Here is a 24,042-nt window from a genome sequence, read left to right as displayed (position 1 = left end):
ACTATACAATGTAACTTATGCAACTCTTCTCAACTGTGTGAAAAATTGTACATAAATTACTGTATCTAAAATACAATGAATTTTGCAATAAATAAGAATTTTCAAGATGTTTTACAAGGCTATCTCATACAATGTAATACTTTAAGTTGTTCTAAACACTACAAGATGTGAATTCTCGGAACTGATGAGTTTCCAAACCTTCAACATGACATTCAATGAATGACAAACCAAATCAAAGCATACTATGTTCTTATACATTGTATGCGAACATTCAGTTCCATTTACAGGAGGTTACATGTAACTTGTTTTGCCTATAATTTGCAAGGTTATAAAGTAATGCAAATGTTTGAAATAGCAAAACACCATATTCTACACAAGGGGAAAATTTTTATCATACTATGCCAGTTCAGTTTAATCGTAAAATCTATATTTCACTCAATGCCCTGCAACCAACAAGTTGTGTACAGTCCAAAAATTGTATCGTCTCCTGTTATCAATTACAATTTAGTCATTAGCAGCATTCAACGTGTAGAGCATTCAAAGACTGTTCAATTCACCCTTGCTTGAGCGAGAGTTTAACTTTAAATGTCCGTGCGTCGCACTTTAGCGGGAGGTGGCCTGTCATCTCTGCGCGATTCGGTAGAGGGCGCACTTGAGCGGTGCCTCTCCATAAACCCGTCGGTGAACCTCTGCAGTCTCCTCAGAGCGTTACCATCCCCTTGAGGGTCAGGCGGTGGTCTGTTAACACATCCAGCGGCAGGTTGTTGTCCTCTGTTCTGAACAGGTTGCAGACGGATCCCGCTTGATACGTATCCCGTGGTTGCTGCTGTAGTTTTACGTTCGACAGGTTTCATGACCAATGGAAGCCTGAAGGTACTAGCATTGGGCCTCTTCAAAACTGACCCTAACCGGAACATAGCTGCAGCGCCACATGTAGGATGAGCCCGCTGAGAAACCGCACCGACCGTTGGCCTCGTGAATGTCGGAGGTGATGTGTAAGTATGGCCCGTACACACTGGAAGAGTTGGCAGAATTACAGTGTTGGAGGGATGGGATACAACAACGCGAACGCCTCTGGTTTTCAGTTGAACAGCGGTTTTCTGATGATTGTTCAGGAACAGTTGCCCAGTGGCTGCTGGTGTAGACTTTGGAATCACTGTAGCGGGTAGGGGGCAGGGTTTCTTCGAGAAGTTGACGTGACGAAAACTGGCAGGTGTTGGACGGTGGAAACCTCCACCGTGCTGAGTGTTGGTGATGACCGGCGGTGCCCGGACAGATCCAACCGGGACTCTAGATCTTGTGAAACTGCGAACATTTGCCAAACGGCCAGTCGTCGCTATTGATATCGGCGTCGTAATCTTCAAGTGCCGCACGGTTCCTGATGCCCTGGTCTTGGGAACAGAGTCGCCGGACCTGGGGACTTGACGCGGTGGCTCGCCAGCTTGTCCTTTCCCTTCTCGTGGCCTTTGGAGAGACCCATCGTCTTTGGTCGTCGAGCAGGAGTTGTCGATTTTGGCTGTCTCGGAACCTTTTCGGACGCAGTAGTCGATGATTTCCTGTAACTTATGGCATTGGCAGACTCGTCCCTTCTTATAGTGAAGCGTCGTTGGATGGCTGTTCTTTAAGTTCAGCGCATCGCCACCAGACTCGACAGTACAGGCACTAGTCTGGTGCTTGGTGTCAGCGGTCGACAGCTTTGGTTGCTCTCTTTCTCCGTATTTGTTCTTATCCCTTGCAGTTTCTTTTGGAGGAATTTCTCTTTCCCGAGTTTCATCTCCATATTGGTTGCCTTGTGTCGAAGGTTGAATCAGTTGTGATGGGCTGGCCTTCTTGCTCCCTTTTGTTATGTTTTTGCTTTTCTTTGCTACGCTCTTTTCTTCCGTCAGTTCCCTCCACATCTGAGTCTGCACGACTTTAGGCCCTTTGTTGACCCTTTCTGCTTCGCTGACTTTTCTCTTTCGATCATTCGTTCCAGATGTTGAACTGAAGTCATCTCTACTGGAAGTTGGTTGGCCCATTTCTTTCTCAGAGACTTTTGAGGGTTTCCCAGCAGTAGTGCACGGCTTTGCTGTCATTGTCGGAGGTCTAGGCTGTAGGCGAAGCACAATTGTCGAGGGAATCTGAGAGTTGGGCAACCTAGTCTTCTCTTTATCTACGCCACATCCCTTTTCTGAGGGCTTTGCGTCCTGTACGGTTGGCTTCGACGATCTGGCTAACTGATTCGCGTTTGCTTGTGGATCTGAGATTAAAAATCCCAGAAGAGAAGAAACTTTAGAAGCGCTGGAGGATGTCGCCGTGCGAGTGATAGTTGGTGCCGTAGAGATGAGGACATCAGGATGTATTTTGGCCGTAACGGTGGTTGAAGAGTCGTGCTTTTGATTTACGTTTGAAGACTTCTTTGTCCACTGGTTTTGGAATTGAAGGGCCTGGAAGGGGATTCCAATGGCTGTAGCACGGCGGGAAACTTCTCCAGACTGTGTTGCTAAATCTCCCCTTTTTGAACCTCCAGGTTGTTCTCCCGTGTTTGGGACTGGAACTCTTGTAGCGACGGCAACATAGGGCACAGGCTTCATCTTTTCAGAACCTTTCCCTGAACCGTCTACACCTTCGCCTGTGCTACCGTCAACTCGAACAATAGGGATGTTAACCACCGCAATCGGTACCACAGTTCTCTTGCAGTCCGGACCTTCCGAATGTTTCAGCGTTTGTGCGACAAGGGAGGCTATCATCGCTCTCTGTGACTTATGTTGGCTTGTCGCACCTGACGCCTTCACGACTTCTTCGCTCGGAACTCTCCGCACGTCGTCTGATGGTTTGTCAACAGTAGACGAATCTGTCACTGGGGTTAACTTGGTGTTAGCATTACGGTTATGCTCGGTTTGTATCATCAGTGTTTTTTCTTTCTTCGCCGTGGCTTGCTGAAGATTAGCGACATTTCTCTGTTCGACCAGTTCTGATTTTGAAACTGCATCAATGTTCTTGCATGATGAAGACTTGATATTAGTATCAGGCAGTGCTTCGTCACTCTGTGCTGCAGAATCGAGGCTATCATTGGGGTTATGTGAAGCCGTGGTCTCTGCAGAAGTTGTAGAAGACAGGTTCACCAATGCCTCCATCGCAGCCTCCTCAGCCCGATTGAGTGTTGCTGGTGGAGCGGTATCGGAAGGAGGCAGCCGGCTGACAGGTTCTACCGGACGTGACGAAATTATACCTGGCATTTCCGGCTGTGACGTAGACGAAACTGACGCACCTTCACGCTGCCTTTCTGAATCCTTCAGCCTAATAAAAGAAGATGCACAACTATTTTCTTCAAGAATCTTGAGATACTCAATGCACTGATTTGTTCAATCATAACTGCATATCAAATTTGGCAAATCGTTTTGCAAATGCTATATGTATAAACTAGAGATGTTAAAATGTGTAATGAGGTTGGTTATGTCTTAAAAGTTAATGGACTACCTGTGGTCCTTAGCTCGTCTGTTCTGGTACCATATCCGTACACAGCCCTCCGTCAGCCCGGTAGCATCCGCCACGCTTTGGCGACGCTCCTTGTCAGGGTAGCTGCACTTCTTATACTCTTCCTCCAAACGTTTCAACTATTAAAAAGAAGAGAAGAAGAAGAAGAGATGATCACATACAATGACTCAAACGCCTGGTGCTATTAATTCTTCGTGGTATTAAAAATATCCCTAATTTTTGAACTGAGTAATGGATTTTTTTTAAGTTAGTTGTTCACCTGTTGTGCTGAGAAGACGGTCCTGGCCCTACGTTTTCTGTTGTCCATGTCTGGACTCGATGGGTGGAAGATCACACGGCAGTAATCAGGCATCGGGCGGATCGCTGTCTTACCGGGGATAAAGATTCTCTGCGGAAGGATACACACAAAATGAAATCCTTTCATGAAGTCAATCTTGCATGGAGGAAAATGAATTGTTCTACTTTGTACTGAAAAAATGAACGACAATGAGTCAAGGTACCTGTGACAAAGTTCTCATTTACATGTAGATATGTAAATCAGCTACCTACATGTACACACCAAAAATGATGAAAATAAGTTGTTCCTATCTGGACTTATTGGTTTTTGAAGATTTCGCCAGAAAGTCCCCTGCAGTTCCAGAATAAGCTGCTAGGGAGACAAAACCCACACCACTTATTCCTGTCAGGAAGAGCTATCTGTCACCAAAAAGTCCAGACCATAGCATGTTCATGACAAAAAATACAAAAAACGGAAGTTCTGCTGCAGTACCAAGGCCATCCACAAGGAGGCCCATATTTGACCTTGGCCTTTGTCTTCCTATGACCTACCAACATATCAAATATCATCACAATCCATAAAGGCGTTCTGAAGTTATGCTGACTACAAATGTGCAGAAACACAAACACACAGACAGACAGACACACACACACACAGACAGACAGACACACAGACAGGCCAAAAACAATACCTCCATTTTTCATGGAGGTAACTACAAATGATACAAATAACTAGTTCATACTTTTGGAGATGAAACTTGTGCCACAGTGACCGGGGATGGAAGTGTTGGAGGTTCAGTAACTACAGTGTTCTCTGGGCTGACTCTGGGACCAGGAACTGCCACTGCCTGAAGAAGGGTGGGCGCCGATGTAGAAGGAACCAAGTGGTGGTACCTTCTAGGGAGGACTTCATTCACAACCTGGTAACATTGAATATTGTTTTCTGTCAATCAGGTTTGCAAAGTAATAAGAGATGATTAACATCTCTAACCACGGAACGGCTGTTAAAATCAGACAATGATGAAAAATTGCACAATAACATTTCTAACGAAAATACTGTTCAAGAATATCAGTCAAAAACATGATAATTATACCACAGAAGTACCTGCGGCTCGGCATCTCTCAACGCCGTGCACAGATCTGCCAGTGTTGAGATGGCGCTCTTGGTACGGGAAGCGAGATCATCGGAAGATGCGGGTGCTGAAAACGTAAAATATATATTGTTACTATTAAATAGGTATACTGTGATAATAGTAAGCTCTTAATGTACATGTTTTCCCCTATCGTTGTAGAAATACCGTTGCCGGTATCTACTACATGTTCATGTACTTCTACACCCCAATCATCCAAATTTGCAGTTCGACCCACTAATATTTTCCCATTTTCTGTATAATGCGAAGATACCCTTTATGACCTAATATACACGTACATGTACATGTGATAATTTTTGTCTCGTCACTAGATTAGATCTTACTTTTGCACACTCTCACGTACCGTTGGTCTCATCCTTTCCAGTCTGATGTCGATTTTCTGCATTTGCAGTGTCCTGACACGTGGCGGCACTTGATTGGTCGACGCCTCTCATTCCTAGCAGTATTTCAGACGCTCGCCTGACTTCATCCGGGGGAGTAGAAGAACCCGATTTGGGACGATTTTGTTGTTCCTCAGCGGTCGTGGTAGACGACTTCATCTTCGCGACATCTTCAAGACTTGTGAGAATCTTGTGGAGAAGTGCTTTCGCCGTGTCTCCATCCAAAGATGAGATGTCTAGGTTCTGCAGACGTTCTGTGGCGCTGGTGCGTTTCACCTGGCCCCCCTCATCAGTAGATGTTCCCGTCCTTCCCGCCAGAACTGCTTTCATAACGCACTACTGAACTGCTTCTAAAACAATTCCTGTCGACTACCTTTTCCAAACCACAAGGTTGTCTTTGTCCAACTGAAAATCTAGTAATTTGACATACGTAACTGTGGTAATTACCGTTAATTGTCGATTTAAACGGGCGTTCCATTTCCGCGCGTTCGAAGAACCAGTTGTTCTGTTCGAATCGAGGTTCTTATGGAACAAATCGAATTCGAAGGTGAGAATGTCGCAAATATAGAAGATTACGTATTTTCTATTGTTCGATTGTGACCTTATACGTGGGGGTCATTCATACATGATCAAAACGTCACCGTGGTAGCAAGGAGTAGCAAGGAACTATGTCCTCGGGACCAGTGACATCGTCGCCCGCACCACAGTGTGGTGCTATACGGCGTCTCCCACTTTTGTACTTATTCAGCGCCAGGGATTTTTCTGTCTAGTATGTTGTCAGCACAAGAAACAGATAACACAATAAGGAAAACTGACTTTCTGAGGTGGGAAGTTGTGAAAGTTGGTCCTTTATTCATGGCAATAGAGTGAATAGACATATTTTAAGTCTGATCATTGAGTAAATGATTCCAAACAGGAGAAATTCTAGTACTAGTAACTCTATTTGAGGTCATACATGGGAATAGAAAACCGGACTTTCAGTCAAGAAAGCTAGTATAATACATGTTATCTATCTTAAAACATTACTAATTCTGTGTTATGACATGTCAAGTGTAAGCCTAAAGAACATAGTCTACCGAGCATATCGTCAAGTGATGACATACATGTATATAAGGTAATTTGAAGCTGTTAAAAATCATCTTCATACAGACGTAAGTACACATAATTTGGATTCTAGGCAAAAGATTTTCAATTTGGAGATAAGATTTTCTCATTAAGGCCACACCAATTTAATTTGTTGGTTCTCGGATTTTTTCAGAAAAAATATGAAGCGACAGGGAAAAAAAAAATAAAAACAGGTCTAGGCATCCTATTATAGGCTTAAATGCTATGGAATGAGCCATGAAGTCAACACAAAAGGCTGGGTTAAAATTTAAACATTGAATTTTGAACTTTTAATCAAACCACTGCGATGATAGTTGGGAAAACTGTAACAACTAGGAAGAAAATGACTTTCCTCAACTGTTGGGGGCAAAACATGAGCATTTTTCAGTTGATTCAGGACCAGAATCAATTTTTTTATTTGCAAATCAGAAAAAAAACGAAGAGGCGAATCCGAGAACCAACAAATTAAATTGGTGTGGCCTAACTCGACAGTTTCTGAAGTTATAAAGACTTCTAATGTCCCCTTCAAAGTCCTGCCATTCATTCAAACACGTCCAGAATTAGACATTCAAACCATCTAATGATACCCATTATAGACAATATTGTGGCCAAATCATCCCAACAGCCAACTGCCATATCAGTGACAAGCTATTTTTCACACAAAGGGACCTTCATTTATGGATAGTAACAGTGCATACACACCATAGTTTTGGACAATTATTATCTATACATTCTAGAGGCAAGTGTTTGTAGTTGCCACCTGGACATTTTTACTTCGTTCAAAGGTTTAAACATATAGCATCAGGCATTGCAGGAGCAGTGCCACCTTATCAAGTAGCCAGTTTTATTCACAAGTTTCCTAGTCTGTGGCCATGCATATTTGTACCACAGTACTGTACATCTCACATTGTCTCACAACACCCTTATCCATACCTACCCTACTTGTATTGTTTCCCCTTCCCCTTAATTTATATATTTACCATTCTTGCTCCCTCCAATATCAACCCCTACATATCAGCTTTGAGTAAACTTCCCTAACATTACTTACTTACTTATTTTCAGCAGTCTGTCTCTGTCCTTAAAGTGAAGTAAAGCCCTTTTCATGCAACTTGATGCAGTCCCTAAGCATATCTGTACTTTTCCCAACTGGCCCATACAATATTACAATGCTGACAGAGGTAACTGTTCTGCATACAACAGAATTGCATGCTCACATAATCATTTTCATTCCCACAAATATTAAGAGTGTTGCATCATGGGATAATTATAGCCACTTCCTATTGGACACTAAAACACCAGCCTAAAAGCTGAGAGCTGATTGGTTAAAGTAAGGCTTCCAGGTTGATTTCCAGAGCTGCACACGGGTTGTTGAGTTCAAACTTGGTGATTACATCAGGGTGTAGAACTCCCAGCTTCCCCACAACCTGAGCTTTCACCACAACCTCAGCACAGCGACCGGGGAAGAAGGTAGGATCTGAGGGAGGGTAAACAAAAACAAAGAATCTGTATCAAGATGTCAACAATTGACCAACACATGACTACATAGTTTTCAGATTTTATGGAAAATTGTTACAGAAATATAATTGAGAATTCCATGTTCCCTAGAATTACATGGCATTTCATGCAACAGTTGAAGAAAATGTTTCAATACAGCAGCTCTAACATACTGACTGCAAAGTTTAACTCAAGTTCTGATCAGCTTTTTAGGTAATGGAAAAAAAATACAGAAATGCAAAAATAAAACATAGAGATGCAAATAGAGATGCCTGAGGCAGGTGATTGGGAAGCTTGCTAGAGCATCTCCAAAAATGCACTAAGTCTTTTGGATGCCCGTACGGACTCAATTTTTCAGTCAACATGATTGAAACAAACTTTAAGTAACTATATTATGTATACTTCTGTATAGTATGTATTCTAAATACTTTTTTGGTGTCATTTGGTCTTAAATGTACTCTTTAGGATGAATAACTCCAGACAACTGACCGTCAGCTGCCCTGATGAAGTAGCCACTCCCCTCCTTACTGTAGGGAACCTCCAACAGCTGCATGAACCTGTCCAGCAGACCGTGGATGATCTCAAACCCGGGGTTCTTGTTGTAGTACACGGCACAGAAGTGTCGCAAGTTCTTCGCACCGACATCTAAAACACAGTAGGAAGAGAGAACGTTCAGTTCAGTTTTATTCAAAATCGATTTGCATGTACATGTTTTGTACATTCAACAATGTCACATGAAATAGGCAGATTTTCACACTGCTTTCCATCAATTTAAGTAACAGTAATCCTAGTATTAGGCCTCTGTTTGCATACAGAGCATTGAGTCTACTTTTAGTTAATGCAGTTATATTCTTTTCTAAAGTGAAATCAATTTTCACACTTTAGAACAATAGACTGTTTTTTGACTGCCAATAGTCTGTCATTGTCATTTAATCTTTTCTCAACTAGCTACAAGCATGGCAATTTTTGCTAATTTTGGTATGCGTAACAAGAAATTTGACCAGAAAGGAATGATGAAATTAGAAAGAAAATGGGGAAAAGGTGTGACAGATACTGGTTGAAAATTTAACTTGTCAAGGGGCAGTACTAGTATCTAACAAACCTTTGTCCTTGTCCTGTAGAATGATATCTGAGATCTCAAACAGTTTCATGGGAAGGGGCATCTTCTTGTTGGAAGCAATGGTTTTCAGAATGCCTGGCAGCAAGGTTGTTCTAGCAATCTGGAAACATAGCAACAGTTACTGTGGTTACAGCAGTAGCTTCAGTATGTAACCAAGAGTTAAACATTATGAAACTTCACATCATAATTTGTGTAAAGTAATCTTTATGAAATATACATGTACAAACACTGTATAATAAAAACATCATCTTGACTGTTACTTTGTAACTTGTAGTCAGTATGTAAAATGTAAAAAAATAAATTAAGTGGAGGGAAACTTTGTATTTCTCACCTGGAATTCTAGAGTTTTGGGGTTTGCGATGTGAACAGCACCAGAGGACTCGATGTCTTTGTTGAGTTTCCCTGCTACATCATCTCTAGAACACTGGAAGGCAACACAGAATCACTACACAAGCAACTACATGTGAAAAACAATGTATATATACATTTCATAGCACTACATACATCATGGAATTATATATCTTACAGAAAAGAACAGAGAATTGAAATTATTAAGTCTTACTCAAAGACATACATTCACACTTGTAACTGTACTTGAGTGTGTATTTTGTGTTCTTTATTTGCAGATAAAATATGTTACACAACTTTTGATTGGTCAGACATGGGTTTATGTAATGATGTAGATGCTGTCTCACCAATGAGAAGGAGAGAACCTCGGTGAAGCCGGCAGCTGCAATGTCTTGTCTCAGGAGGTCTGTGACTTTATTTAGCCCAAACTACAGAAAAAAGGCGATCATGACAAATATTGATTCCAATCTAACAAAAGTTGTACATTGATACAGCTAATATCATAGTGTATTTTGCATGCCCAATGCAACACTTACATAATCAACCATATTACAAATGGTCTTGAGCACTATTAAATTATGTCAAAGTTCTTCCTTTTCACATATTTATTCCATCCTATCCGATAAAAAACTTTTCTGCTTGGCAATTGGGTAAGAATTAATTAGAACCATCTTAAATGATTCTATTTGCTGCTGGGCCTTCCCCTCTAAATAATCTTTAATGCAACAAACAATTATTATTTTGTGTAGTAGGTATGTTGTATAACATCAGAGATCTACTGAGAGACTTGCCTGGTCTCCTATGGTGTTGGTTTTAGGGAAGGTCATCTGGATGTTGTTGTAGCCATATCCTATAGCCACATCCTCCATGATGTCACACGCATGGATGATATGTGAGGAAGGTTAAGGAAACACACATGGCTTTGGTAGACAACTTATCATTATAGAACTTTAAGAACATTTATTGCTGGTAGTGCCAGTGAGTTCAGTAATCTAAGATTAACTCTTATCCACTAAAAAATGACAGTTGATATTTCTACCTGTCACTTTCATTAAAATTTGTGCCTGTAACAAGAAAGGATATCATATCTGGTGGGTGGGATCTCAACTTTGACCTTTGACTCTTCCACGACCTCTGATGATAAACACATCCTGGTCAGCAGTTTGGCTATGGACTCAGGACTCTCACTACAAAAGGCATAACATATGTCAGTAAGGACATATTTGTTTAATTATCATCCTGAAAGAGTGCATTTTCAAAATGTTACTAAGATGGAACTAATTCAAGGTCAACAAGAATCTTTTAAAACAAAACCAAGTAGAAATGACTAACCTTATTCCTACACTCTTGTTGATCCAGGCCACATCAACAATCTCCTCTCTGTAGGGAAGAGCCTGGTGAAAGAAAGTAGGAAGTTCAAAGAGAGAAAGATGGCTCCACCCCTGGGGTGTGGCCAAAAATGTTGACTGTTGACAACCTCTTGTTAGAAGAAACATACAATGTACATATTATGAATAACATGTCTGTCATGTACAGTAAACTCAAATTTAATTTGCAGACCACGATGTAAGAAGAAGATGTATTATGCGATAAGAGATGTGGAATAATTATGAATGCATCATTAAACATCAACAAAACTGCTGACAGGAATAAACCAGCAAATGAATAAAAGACACGCTATGACTAAGATTATTAGACTCCGTTCAAGATTCAAGATTTACGATCACTTTATTGAACATTGCAGTGTATCACTGAATTGCGCCCAATTTACACATTTTAAAAACAATTCAATACATACAAACAGTATTTTACATAATAAAATGTTGCATGAATGCTGTATTTTTCGAAACATCTTGCTCTGCACTTACAGGATATGTAAGCTTGGTACCATCTGGGGTGGTCACCTCCCCAGCCTCAACCCTATAAATAGTTTAAAAAAAGGAAGGAAATTAGCAACTTTGAAGGAAAACTTCTCATTGACAAACAAGAAATTTAGGATTTCATGATAATTCTTCAAGGCCATACAAAATTAGCAGCGTAGAGTATTTAGCATGAAAGTTCATCTGTGTTGGTATACTTCATTATGACCAAAAGGGCTAAATGTTCTAGCCAACACTAAGTAAATTGGGGCTAACCCAAATTTTGGCCAACTCCGTCCACCTTGTTCACTGAATGGTAGCATAGAGTACTATTTGTGAAAATGCTAGGTTTTTGCAAAGCCTGGTTGAACTCACATGAAAGGTGTCTGGCAGTACTCAGAGAAAATGGTGACCAGAGAGTCCAACACCATCTTAGCTTTGTGCAGGTCTGTGGCCGTACACTCGATGAAAACGTTCTTGGTGTTCAGGGTAATCTTTGAATGTTCACCTATGGAGATTTAAAGAGATGGAACAATGTAGCATGTCTGTGTAGTTAGGACCTAGTAAGTTATGGGTGAAAGAAAAACATTGAAAACATCTAAATTGTTACATTTTTGTACTATAAAATGAACAATCAAAAATGCTATAGCATACACTCATTCTCGGAATTCAATTAGTTTTAAAGATATCACTACATGTACTTCTTGATGCTTTTTCACCCTGCAACAGATATTGGTATGTTCCTTACCATTGATAATTGGTGGCATGGACAGGACCACACCATTCTGGTCATAGATGATGGGGTACACAGGTTTGTCTTCGATAATGTGCAGGAAGTGCTTGAGATGGCTGTCAGACTACACAACAAAGGAGAAAAGAAAAATTATAACCAAAATCATTCATACATGTCTAACTATTGCTTGTGAAGAAATTTTAATTTAATACCACTGTATACTGTAATTCCTGATTTTTTCACCGTACTATTATGTTCTCTGTTTCACTGTCACTTCTGTATTGTGAACTTATCATTACAGTTAACAAATAATTCCTGGACTTTCTTTTTCCTGCACCTGTCGCCACCGTGAATATATAGTTCCGTGAACATGTCCATTTTTCTCAGACCGTGAACTTTTGCTACTGTGAACATAAAGTGAATTACAGTTTTTCTTGCTCACTCAGTCTGAGTAATTTGTATTTCAATAGTAAAACTTGAAGAGAATTAATAAACAGAAAAGAGAAGAACTTCTCTGACCAACCTTGTACAGTTGCATGAGTTCCACAGCTGTGTACTCCTTGGTCTGGTTGAGAGGCTTGAACTTGATCTCTGCTGGTGGCTTTGCGTTGTAGATGAAGGGACCTTGGATGGTGTCAAGGTCATGGGTTCCGATGGCAACCAGGCTCCTCTTTCTGTGGGCATAAAAGAAGCATATCATCACCTTGATTGAAGTACATGTCATTGTTCAATATACTGTATGTCAAAAGCTTCACAACTTGAGGCATTGTCAAAACTAAAATACTCAATTACTGTATTATCATGAAAGTTCATCTGTGTTGGTAGTTACATGTTTAAAGTTAAAACGTTTGGTCCAACACAAAAAATTCTCTCACCTAGAGCTTTCAACCAGTCACTCTGGTCTTTCTCAGTAGACTGGTCAAAAGCTCTAGGTGAGAGAATTTTTTGTGTTGGACCAAAAGTTTTAACTTTAAACAATTACTGTATTCATTTGTTAATGAGGTATTAGTGGTAGGAGTAAGGGCAAAAAGGAGCAAAACAAATTGTACTCATCTTGACAAACTTCAGCCATAATTCTTGGTTATTTCTTGAAAAATCTAGACAACCTTACATATTAAGTTTATAGGGTTAAACAGCAAGGAAAAAGTAAACAATGATTTGTATAACTACCAAACTGTTGGCATTACCTGCAGAGGTTCTGGTGCAGTTTGTCCTGTAGGTCAATGAAGCTCTGGTACATGGCCTGAGTAAAGTTGACACCCCGCAGTACCGCACAGACTGCATGGGGGCGCACCTGCGCAGTCTGCATGTACATGGAAACAACATAGGAGTCAAATTTGAACATATCAAACAAACATACATGGCAGCTACTGTACAATCATGTAAATCAACAGTGAGCAGTAAGCAGTTTAATCTATTTGTTTTACAAGGTGTTTACACTTGAATCAACTGTTTTTCCACACATACTTACATGCATGTGCTTACAATCAAAAAGGAAACAAACAAGAAAGTGAAACTTCACAGCTAGTTCCTTTAATAGAACACTCACATGCTTTTCACATGCTTTTTAATTGAAACCTCAGTCACAAAAGTTCCTGATACCAGTTACAACCTGTTGGCACCAGGCTCAATACAACAAGGACCTTTTGACGACAACCTGGTTACATTTTGCTAAGTTCTCAGTGTTAGTCAGGTTTGTAACCTCACTTCTCAGGCACAATCTAGGTTAAAACGTAGATACTAACTAGTAACTACATACGGTTATGCATTTGTTTACTACATTCTATTGTATTTGTACAATTGTAATAAGCTGTAAACCTGATGTTGCTCACTTTGATAATGTGTTATGGTCAAACCTAAAACGCATCACCATTGACTTTAGTAATTCAACATCTTGCGAATCTCTCTTTTCCAGTTTCAACACCTGCCATGGCCACAAGAGGGGATGCCAAAGGCACTAGCCTGAGACTGTTTGGATTTAAGCAGTCTTCAACACTTAGTATGGCTTTAGCCCTATGTATAGGAATACAAGGTTAGTTGAATTTTGTATCATACAAAGTGTATTAGAGACCCCCATCTTAAGATGTTGAGTGTGAGTATGACTATGAGTGTGTATGTATGTGTGTGTGTGTGGGGGGGGGGGGTTGTTGAGGAAGTGAAAGTGAAAAAAAAGCAGACTGGAAGGTCGCAAAACACTTCCTCAGTAGTATTGCACAAAAATGTGGACAGGAAGTCATTAATTAACAGTTATGAATATGAGGAAGTTGATAATCTGTGCTACAACCTGTACAACTCTATCTTGTACATTTGTTGTGCTAACTGATGAGATTCTATAACAAAGGAAAATTTTGGTTAATTTCAGGAACTTCATGCTGCACCATTGAAAACCAGACAGCTGACTGTTCCAAACGTGGACTGAGTCAGATTCCAGGCAATCTTCCCAACAATATTACCAACCTGGACCTGAGCCTCAACAACATCCAGGCAATACAGAACAGCTCCTTTTCTTCCTTATGCTTTCTGGAGGTTCTCAGCTTAGCAACAAACAGTCTGTCAGTCATTGAACCAGCTGCCTTCTATAACCTGTCCAGCCTGAAGACATTGTTGCTAGCAGAGAATTATTTGTCCTACCTGCCACCTGGAATTTTTGCTCCACTTTCTACTTTGCAAAATCTTGACCTTTCTACCAACAGTCTGTCCAACATCCTTCAAGCTGACATTTGGAAGGGGCTAAATCTCAGAAAGTTAGATGTTTCCAACAATCAAATCATTAGGGGCAACTTTATACATGATTTTGCTGCCATGACTTCACTGCGTGTGCTATTACTGTATGGCAATGACATTGTCTCTTTGAACTATTCTGATTTTGAGCCTTTCGTCTTGCATGAGTTTGATTTACTGGACTTTTCTGACAACCCAATAAGTCACATAGACAAATCTTTCTTCACTCTGTTCAGTGCTATACACACTTTAGACATCTCTCGCCTTCCTATCTTGTTTTCAAACTTACAAGAGGCTCTTGAAGGTTTGACTGGCTGTAACATAACAGAAATCAGATTAAAATTGTATGACATACCAGTCATTCAAGCTGGTTCCTTTGATTGTCTACAGAACACAAGCTTGAGGACATTGAATCTTTGGTTTACACAGATTAAGGAAATACAAGACAATGGTTTTCAAGGGTTGAGCCATCTTAAAGATCTTGTCCTTATAGGAAATCACCTCCCTGAACTGCCTGGGTTAGCTTTTCATGGATTATCTAGTTTGCAGTTCTTGGATCTGTCATTTGTGCCCCTGAAACAGATTCCAAAGGCTGCATTATCAGAAGTATCAAAAACTCTGAGAAAACTACACATGAATGTAACTGGTGTTCGAATAATCCACCAAGGTGACTTCAATGACCTAACTAACCTGAAATTCTTTTCTTTGACTAGGGTCACTAATAAACTAGAAATTGAGCCATTTGGTTTTCAAGGACTTCAAAACCTAGAGATTCTCCAGCTTGATTTCAATTACATTACAAATTTGAAAGACAATACATTTGCTGGACTGGACAAGCTAAAGATATTGACATTCAGAAAAAGTACTTTAGGTATTGTTTCAAGCAGGGCATTTGCAAATCTAACTTCACTAGTAGAGCTGGACTTGTATGGAAATGACTTAATTCAATTACCACAGTTATTGTTCTCTGATTTAAGATCTCTTGAAGTGTTGAATATTACAAGAAACAAGTTATACATATTTTCTTTTGACTTTCTAGACTTTACTGGTCTAGTCAGCATTAAGCACATTGATCTGAGTTACAACCAACTCCATCTGAAAAGTTACACTTTTAGTTTTAAGTTCCCTGAAAACAATATGCTAAAATCGCTGGACTTGTCCAACAATGATCTGTTTTCCCGATCATCCCGATGTTATGGTACGTGTATATTCTTTAAAAAACTACAAAACTTAACAGAGCTAGATCTCAGCAGAAACAAACTTTCTTCACAGCAAGGCTTTGGAGAAATATTTCATGGTCTTGTATCTTTGACAACTCTAAATATGAAAGAGACAGGAGAAATCTGGACTAGTTTTTCAAATAACAGCATCTTATATGGCATGCCCAATCTAGAGGTCATTGACCTATCCTTATCTTCCATAACATACATCCCTGTGGACTTGTTCAAAGTTCATGCTAACCTACGTATTGTTGACTTGTCTTCAAACACAATAACGTACCTTCCGCAGACTTTGTTCACAGCTAACTCCAAATTACACAGTTTATTCCTGTCTTGGAACCGTATCACTGTGTTGAATGAGTCCACTTTTGAGACCATTTTACCAGGGCTTGAGACCCTGGCCATCAATGATAACCCATTCTTCTGTGACTGTGAGATTGAGTGGTTCATATCCTGGTCTGAGGATCACCCTTCTGTAGTGCAGGGATGGACAGATGGAAGGTACCAATGTAACACTCCTCCTGATCTTCACGACACAGATCTTCAGAAATTTCATCCTGATTGTGCCTCTCACCGTAACCTCTATGCCTGCACCTTAACAACCTCTTTCCTTTTCCTTTACATGCTCTCTGCCATCCTTGTGAATTTCTGTAGCGGCTACTTTGCTTACATGTGGTTTAGAGTTAGACTTCATCTCCGTGGATATGAAGAAATTCGCGATCAACCACGGCAATTCAGATACGACGCCTTTGTGGCACACAGCAGCAATGATGAAGCCTGGGTGTCCCGCGTGTTGTCCCCCATGTTGGAAGGCCGCCGTCCGCGCTACCGCTTGTGTATCGGAGAACGTGACTTTGTTGGCGGGGTGCCCATCTTACACAACATCCGAGACGCGGTGGAGACGAGCAGGAAGACGGTCTGCATCATCACCAGGAGCTTCCTGCGGAGCAACTGGTGTAACTACGAGCTACAGATGTCCCAGGGGAGACATCACCTGTTCGACCCGCGTAGGGTCAGCCTGATTCTCGTGTTTCTGGAGAACATCCCGGACCGCGTCTTACAGCGCTACCCGCTGCTGAATAACATCGTCAACAGGGACACCTACCTACGCTGGCCAAACAACCAGCAACATCTGCCTCTGTTCTGGGCCAGACTACGGCAGGCACTAGGGGAACCTCTCGGAAATGAGTTACTAGTACAGGAGGAGGAAGATATTGAAGAGGATGTAGTTTAAGTTGTGTATTTGTTAGTTTGTGTCACCAAGAGGATGAGAGGCAATTAAATATAGTTAGACTAGGCCTGGATAAAGTGTGTGAAGAAAGACAATACAGAGTGCGCCCTTGCCAGTGTTAACCCGCTGGATATAGGGCCGCCTAGAGGTGTAGAGTGAAGACCAGTACTACTAGCCGACTGCTGCACACCCCTGTGGCAGGGACACCAGCAGCAGAATTACCTAAGCTTAAATGTAATCCGTAGTAATTGCTGTGTTTTTGTTGATCACAAGATGAAACAGATTTTGTGTAAGCCATAAACAAATCTCGAATCTTACCGCTTCTTGAATAATGAGCTGTTGCATGTTGCCATCGGCAGGGGGGACAGCCTTGTATTTGGGCGCCTTCTGTCTGTAATCAACAAAATTTATTTAGCTTATAATTAATCAATTAAGTCTCTAGTGACAATAGAAGCACAAATGCTAGGAGAACAATGTCTCTGAAGGCAAGAAAGACACAGATTGGTACTAAGGTATAACAAATGATGTAAGTTGTGATGTAATAATTGTGATAATACAAAATATCAATTGCACTGATGGTTAATAGAATGTGATGCATACAATCATCATGTGGATATATATAGTAATGTATATAGAGGCTTCAATAAAGCAAGTGTCTAGCTGTAGACAATGTGTATACTCACTTTTCTTGGAAAACCAGTAAGGCTCTCACCAGACCTTCCAAGCACAGTAAGTCATATCTGTAGAATAAAAGAGAGAAGTTTTATACTCCTGTCTGACCATTCACATATATGGTCAGACAGGAGTATAAATCCCACCTGCTAAAAAATTGCAACATGATGTAACCCTATACTAGTTACCATGGTAACAGATGGCATGGTCTGGTTCAGGTCATTGATCAGGTCAGTGTTTGGAATTAGAAGAAACTGAGCAAAAACAATATGTTTTCCTTCAGTAAACATGAAAAGGCAGGCAGTTATGACGAAACTATGAGTATGAAGATAGTTTGGTCAGATATTTCACCTGTTGGCAGGTATCTCTATCCTGTAGATGATGGCTTCAGAAGCTCCCTGTGCAGTCACTCCCTGCTCCTTCTCCAACATGGCCTTCTCAGAAGTCTGTGCAGAGGAAATAAATATATCATTTGACGGTCTCCCCTGATCAACAACCTAATGGTTTCATTAGATTGACTAACTAATACATATGGCATTACTGGGCTCAAAATCAAAAGTTTTGATTTCAGCAATTCTTGATTGGTAATACTCAGCCTGCCTTATGTTTGAGATTTAGCTTGCTGAATGGTAACTTGATAGTATTTCATCTGAACAAGCTAAAAAATTCTTCAGCAAATTTGCAGATATGTATTTTGATACCTGCATAATTGTACAAAAAGTACATTTGATTAAATTAATATACTAGTACTTGCCACTTCATCCAGTTCCAGCCCATAGTCAAACATGAGCTCATCAAACTCCTCTTCAGCTGGAAAAATAAAGAAGACAGGCTCTAATTGTAATATTTTCATTGATTAGACAAATATCATATAGCAACAGAATCGATAAATTTTGCACAGCAGGCAAAAGATAAATGTTACTAAGGACCCCGCCCACTACAATGTTTTAATACTCGTTATAACAATTAAACTAATCAAGGCAAGGCTTGCTTCTTAAAGCAAAAGCGTAAGAATGATTATACAAAGCATCTATCTCCGTGCACTGAAGCATGACGTTTTCTTTTCTATATAATTATAAAGTTTAAAGTTTCGTGATCAGCCGGTATGGGAGGGGGGCGATCGCTCCACATGTTCATGCCGGATGCATGCACCAACTTCAACCAGACGGAGGCGGTCTACTCACTGTACGTCCTCCTGAGCCTCTCGAAAAGGAGATCCCTGTTTACTCCTATGGTTGGCATGGCTGCTCCGTACCCCTCTCTTCGAGATCACTTTCAGAATTGCTGGAAAACGGGCAAATTTAAAGCCAGTGTTGTTCTTTGCTCCCCGAAAAGCGAAAAGATGATGAAATGTCTCGCCGTTTCTCGTGCAAAAAAATCTCGCGAGATTCTTTTTACGATACCACTCTTCATTTGGGGGACAAGGTTTTAAATTAAAACACCCATGAGAAAAAAAACTGATCATCAAGTATTTATGTAGTTTTAGAAAAAAATAAGGTATAGAGCATTTATTCGTAAATAGATGTCCCAATATTTGGCCCAAGTTATCCAAAGAGGAGGTAATAAAAACATAAGCTGTCCGCCCCCTTTTGTAAAGTTGACTAATCTGGCGGGAACCTTTGACCTCCCATATCTGTGCAATCTGTGCCCCATTTACTCATTTGTCATCACTCCCGAAGTTTCTAAGAGCCATTTAGGGAGTAAAACTTGTCACAATGGCCTAGAATGAGCTCCTGTAGAGATGAGGAAGACGCCAGGCCCATCTTAGGGTCGATAAACGCATCAGACAGGGACTTTACCAGGTGACTATTATACAGTTTTAAATAGGATTTTGTAAACAACGTGTTCAAAAATATTTGCTGTAGCACAAGTAAAAGTTTGTACAGTGTAACTTGTTCGTTGGACCTGTTTGATTTAGGTCAAAGACCAAGCCCCATCTTTTTATGAGCTCAAAACAGATCAATATCAATTATTCTAATGATAGAATTATCATTGCTATAATATTTTGATTAACTTATTATCAAAGTACCTGTTATTGATAGATTGTCTATTTAAAAAAGTATTATTAAACTCATGTTATTATTACTATTGCCATTCTTGGACCAAGCAGAGCTACTCAAAGGTCTTGTTAATCACATGGATGTCAGTCATGTAGGTCACAGAGTTTTCGTTGGTCAAACTTTTGTCATTAACTTTTGTCATTAAAAGTTTTTATCATTCCAGTGGCAGTGACTGCCATATAGGTCTAGTGAACCACATGTATATAGTACACTGAAATTTTTTATCATTCCAGTGGCAGTGTGCCATCCTTTAACCAATCAGAGCTAGAGGAACTCAAAGGTCTGGTGAACCACCTGGACCGGACGCTGACCACCCTGAGACACAGACTGACCAGTCAGCATGGCGTGACCTTTCAGAGCGGAAGCAATCCGTCACGGACGTGCTCAGAGAGCTCCAGCTCACAGATCGTGGCATGGTGGACCAAGTGGTCCTCGCCGTGTATCGAAAGGATCACAAAACACCTACTCATCATCACACTTCTGTGGCAGGTAGACATTTTGTAGCCTGACTGAACCTCGCTTTTCGCCGGCTCCCTAGTTAGTCCGCCTTGGGTGGCGGACTATGTAGGGAGCTTGGGTTTCACAGGCTAGATATTTTGTAGATATATGACATTTCATAGCTAGTGTTGCATTCTTGCTTCTGAATCAAATCCTGAAGTAGTTAGTTGTGGAACCAAATAAAGAATTGCCTTCAGGAAGGTGACAGACGGTCATCAAAACATATGTTGAATAAACCTCTTGGTTGTGTAAAAAGAGTCTCTTTATTCAGTGACTTACCAACCTGATCAAAATTTTCATGGAGGTCATTTTGGAACCCCAAGTAAATGCTACTGGCTAATGTACATGTATTTGTAATATTATTCATTTTAGTAGTAATGCATTTGTAATGTGTCAAACAGGATCTACACCAAATATGGATATTAATAAAAGTATCATCTTTTGAACAATACATGCTCATGATGTTCTCCTATGTAAAATAATGAATTAACAACAATAGTTACCAGTATACATGTATGTATCAATCCTCAGATATTTCAATGTTATTATGACGGTATCATTGATTTATGTTGTTTCTCCAGTCCCTGTATGTTGGGATTCTGTCCCTTATTGACTTGGCACATCCTGCTGAGAACAATGACATCTTCATTGCTGTGAGTTGATTTATTATGATATGTTCTTTGTTAAAGATGGACAAGGTGTACAAATGTAATGCACATGCACACTGTGATAGCAAAGATGTAGTACTGACTGTACTGACTTGTTTTATGTTTTCAAAAGCACCCTTTTTCAATTGTTAATTCAGTAAAACTGTGGCTACTAGTAACCATGGTGGTTGTTTATTATAGTAGTATTTGATAATCTGTGTTATGATGTATTTTTTTGCAGGGAATAGTTATTATGATTACCTTCCAGTTGGTGAACCTGGTCCTTGTCATATATACATCAGGTAGGCTATACTGGTGGATATTGGTGGGGCAGGGTCTTTTTGTCCAGTATATTCAAAGTTAAAGAAAACCCTACTTGGCAAACATTTTCATTCAGATATTTACATTACTTACATGACTGCTAATGAATATTTGTAGAAGTAAAATTGCAGCCCTAGTGAAAGTCCCATTCAAATTAAGTCCTATTTGTGTGCTCATCAATTGTAAGTAAAGTTTAATGATTATTTTGATATCTAGGTATACAAAATGTATGTACTCATTAGTCAGGATGTAACATCCATGTCCATAATATCACCAGGGTCCATAATATTGCCACCTTGAAAAATAGTGTGCTTAAAGATATTTTTACTGCAACATACAATGTACCCTAGGTATGTACATTTGATGTGTGCAGGAGTACATACCAAAAGTATGTTGCAGTAAAAATATCGTTAAGCACACTGTTTCGAAGGTGGCGATATTATGGACCCTGGTGATATTATGGACACGGATGTTACATGTCAGGATTGTAGTGATTGAGGCGGGAAGTTTTGTGTAATTTTTGCAGTGAAGCTGACTCAGCAGCTGTATGAACACAAAGCCAGCGCCTCGTTCCTGGGCCAGTCTTACCTGTCCACAGTGCTGCTGTTTGCTGGGCTGTACACTTGCATCTACAGGCTGGAGGTGGGTCATGCAAGAAAGTTATAATGTTGTTTTTTTTTTTTTTATTTCAACAAAATAACTGTAAATAATACAAAAGTAAACTGAAAAGCCAAGACGGCTTGTAAATAGAAAATAACATAAAGAACGGAAAAGCCTCCCATAAAGCCATTACTTTCGAGCTTGACGAAATGAAAATAATCTTAACAATGACATAATAACAATAACAGAAATTATAATGAACACAGAGTTCCCCACTTACCCCGATGCTTCTCCAGCTTTCCCCTCCGAGATGCAATAAGACCTTCTGTCTTTTGAAAGACAGATGTTAATATTTTCAAAGACTGGAAGTTTAAAGTCTTAAAATGTCGGGATCGGAAAATGAAAATCTTACCTAATAATATAATGATATTATTTAAAGGGGATGCATTTGTAGAAATATCCCCAAACATAACTACAAAAGAATTTAATTCTAAATTTGCACGAATTTCTTGTTTTAACCAATTTTGTTACGTTATTCCAAAAAGCTATCACATGAGGACATTCCCAGAAGATATGTATGTAAGATTCTTCATCACTATGGCAGAAGGAACAGGTACTGGATTCGATTAAATTCCAAGTTTGTAATACTTTGTTACATGGTAAAAATCTATAAAGTAAACGGTACTGAAAATATCGGGCGTTAGGGTCTATAGTACATTTAGTTAATGTTATAAATACTTCTCGCCATGGTATGGGCCTATCAAAATAATAAAACCATGATAACCTTACTTTATGGGCAATTATAACATCATTTGTATTAGCCAGAAAGAAATTATACAAAAACTTATTAATTTTAGTATTTTTTAACCACATATAATTTTTTTGTAATGGTAAACATACAAGCTCTTTTAAATGATTACTAGTAAGTAAAGTTTTCCATCTTTTAGGTATTGCAGATATAAGTTGTTGATATCGAAATTGTTCACAACTATTTGGATACAGTTCACAAAATTCAGCATACGACATAAAGTTTCCATCTGTACCTAACAAGTCATTTACAAAAATTATATTTCTATTAAACAAAGCAGTTATAAAAATAGGCTTACTATCAACAGTAATACTGGAGTTATTCCAAACTATTCCAAAGTTATAATGTTTATTCAAGATGAAATTTTGCAAAAATATTGTAATTCCTAATCACTTTCTTGGTACTTTTTTTTCCACCATTCTCACGGTCACTTTTGTACTGTGAACTTAATATCATTACTGTTATCGAATCATTAGTATTAGTCTTTTGCCCCTATTTCCCTCTCCCGCTACTGTGAAGATTAAGTTTGAAGATTGTTTAAACCGTTCTTTATTCAATATTATTTAGACAAAATATATCAAGATAACATTTATATTATTCAAAGTCTACTAAAACCATGGGCGATAGGCCACCGAGTTTTTGTTGAGATCGCTGTTGCTTTGTTTTATGAACACTCGTATACTGTGCACTCCGTACAAGCTTAAGATTCCCGATAATCATACACTGAACACAAACACTATGAACACGGTCCGTTGAAAGGATCCGAAGAGTCATGAACTCAACACATAACACCGTGAACACTGTCCGTCGAAAGATTCCCGAGAATCATACACTCATCGCATAACACCGTGAACACGGTCCGTTGAAAAATTTCCCTAGAATTCTCTGTACAATGAACCATACATATATAATACATACTGCTGGGTACTTGGTCCGCTGAATCATACAATAAAAAGCACACTCATTACTCAGCTGTTACATTGGCGTTCAGGGTAGCGCAAAGGCCGACGGGAATAGAACAGGTTTCGCAAACTCGAATGCGTTCGCAAAACCGCTGCTCGACTCGATAGAACCCCAAGCCGGGGCTAGCGCTAGCGGTGATAACTTCAAAAAGATGACAGGGTAGGAAACACCTACCCGTGAACTGCGTTACCAACTGGGGTGGCAGCAAAAATGTGACTTAGAATCACGTTCGGTGTGAAGTCCCTGCCTCCCCAGACTCAGAAAACAACGATATAGTACATTTTAGAGATATTGGGCACAACTACACTTTCCAAATCTCATGCCTGGGAAACATATGTAGAACTGAAAACATGTCGGTG

At 39.8% G+C, this 24,042-nt stretch overlaps 4 protein-coding genes across 4 annotated transcripts in view; 2 read left to right on the top strand and 2 right to left on the bottom strand.

The window, feature by feature from the left end:
* Positions 1 to 576: 576 nt before the first annotated feature.
* Positions 577 to 5,644, bottom strand: LOC109479834. Its single transcript, XM_019781847.1, has 5 exons — positions 5,248 to 5,644; positions 4,859 to 4,953; positions 3,737 to 3,865; positions 3,460 to 3,596; positions 577 to 3,279 (listed from the first exon to the last, which is right to left on the bottom strand). The coding sequence occupies exons 1-5, from the start codon at positions 5,612 to 5,614 to the stop codon at positions 582 to 584; spliced, it is 3,426 nt and encodes a 1,141-aa protein (XP_019637406.1). The 5' UTR covers positions 5,615 to 5,644; the 3' UTR covers positions 577 to 581.
* Positions 5,645 to 7,170: 1,526 nt separating this feature from the next.
* LOC109479904 (phenylalanine--tRNA ligase beta subunit-like) lies at positions 7,171 to 19,137 on the bottom strand. The gene is made up of 18 exons (XM_019781956.1): positions 18,971 to 19,137; positions 18,541 to 18,596; positions 18,138 to 18,232; positions 17,798 to 17,854; positions 17,433 to 17,505; positions 13,130 to 13,245; positions 12,466 to 12,616; positions 11,958 to 12,066; positions 11,585 to 11,717; positions 11,219 to 11,270; positions 10,683 to 10,744; positions 10,434 to 10,537; positions 10,142 to 10,242; positions 9,698 to 9,778; positions 9,334 to 9,426; positions 8,985 to 9,102; positions 8,372 to 8,527; positions 7,171 to 7,862 (listed from the first exon to the last, which is right to left on the bottom strand). Exons 1-18 carry the CDS (start codon positions 19,026 to 19,028, stop codon positions 7,711 to 7,713), a joined length of 1,767 nt encoding a protein of 588 aa, XP_019637515.1. The 5' UTR covers positions 19,029 to 19,137; the 3' UTR covers positions 7,171 to 7,710.
* On the top strand, positions 15,941 to 17,151 carry LOC109479862 (toll-like receptor Tollo). The gene has a single exon (XM_019781899.1). The coding sequence runs from the start codon at positions 15,987 to 15,989 to the stop codon at positions 17,115 to 17,117; it is 1,131 nt and encodes a 376-aa protein (XP_019637458.1). The 5' UTR covers positions 15,941 to 15,986; the 3' UTR covers positions 17,118 to 17,151.
* Positions 19,138 to 19,398: 261 nt separating the features above from the next.
* The window catches only part of LOC109479673, a 36,437-nt gene continuing 31,793 nt past the window's right edge, over positions 19,399 to 24,042 (top strand). Inside the window, exons 1-5 of the mRNA XM_019781661.1 lie at positions 19,399 to 19,588; positions 20,080 to 20,335; positions 20,926 to 20,997; positions 21,233 to 21,293; positions 21,839 to 21,954. Of these exons, the coding sequence (XP_019637220.1) occupies positions 19,512 to 19,588; positions 20,080 to 20,335; positions 20,926 to 20,997; positions 21,233 to 21,293; positions 21,839 to 21,954 (582 nt within the window). The 5' untranslated portion in view covers positions 19,399 to 19,511. The remainder of the gene's footprint in view (positions 19,589 to 20,079; positions 20,336 to 20,925; positions 20,998 to 21,232; positions 21,294 to 21,838; positions 21,955 to 24,042) is intronic.

The sequence above is a fragment of the Branchiostoma belcheri genome, unplaced genomic scaffold (genome assembly GCF_001625305.1).
Source record: "Branchiostoma belcheri isolate BF01 breed outbred unplaced genomic scaffold, Haploidv18h27 scaffold5, whole genome shotgun sequence".
Taxonomy (NCBI): Eukaryota; Metazoa; Chordata; class Leptocardii; order Amphioxiformes; family Branchiostomatidae; genus Branchiostoma; species Branchiostoma belcheri.
Note: the sequence above shows the minus strand (reverse complement) of the source record. Positions and strands in the feature narration are given on the sequence as shown.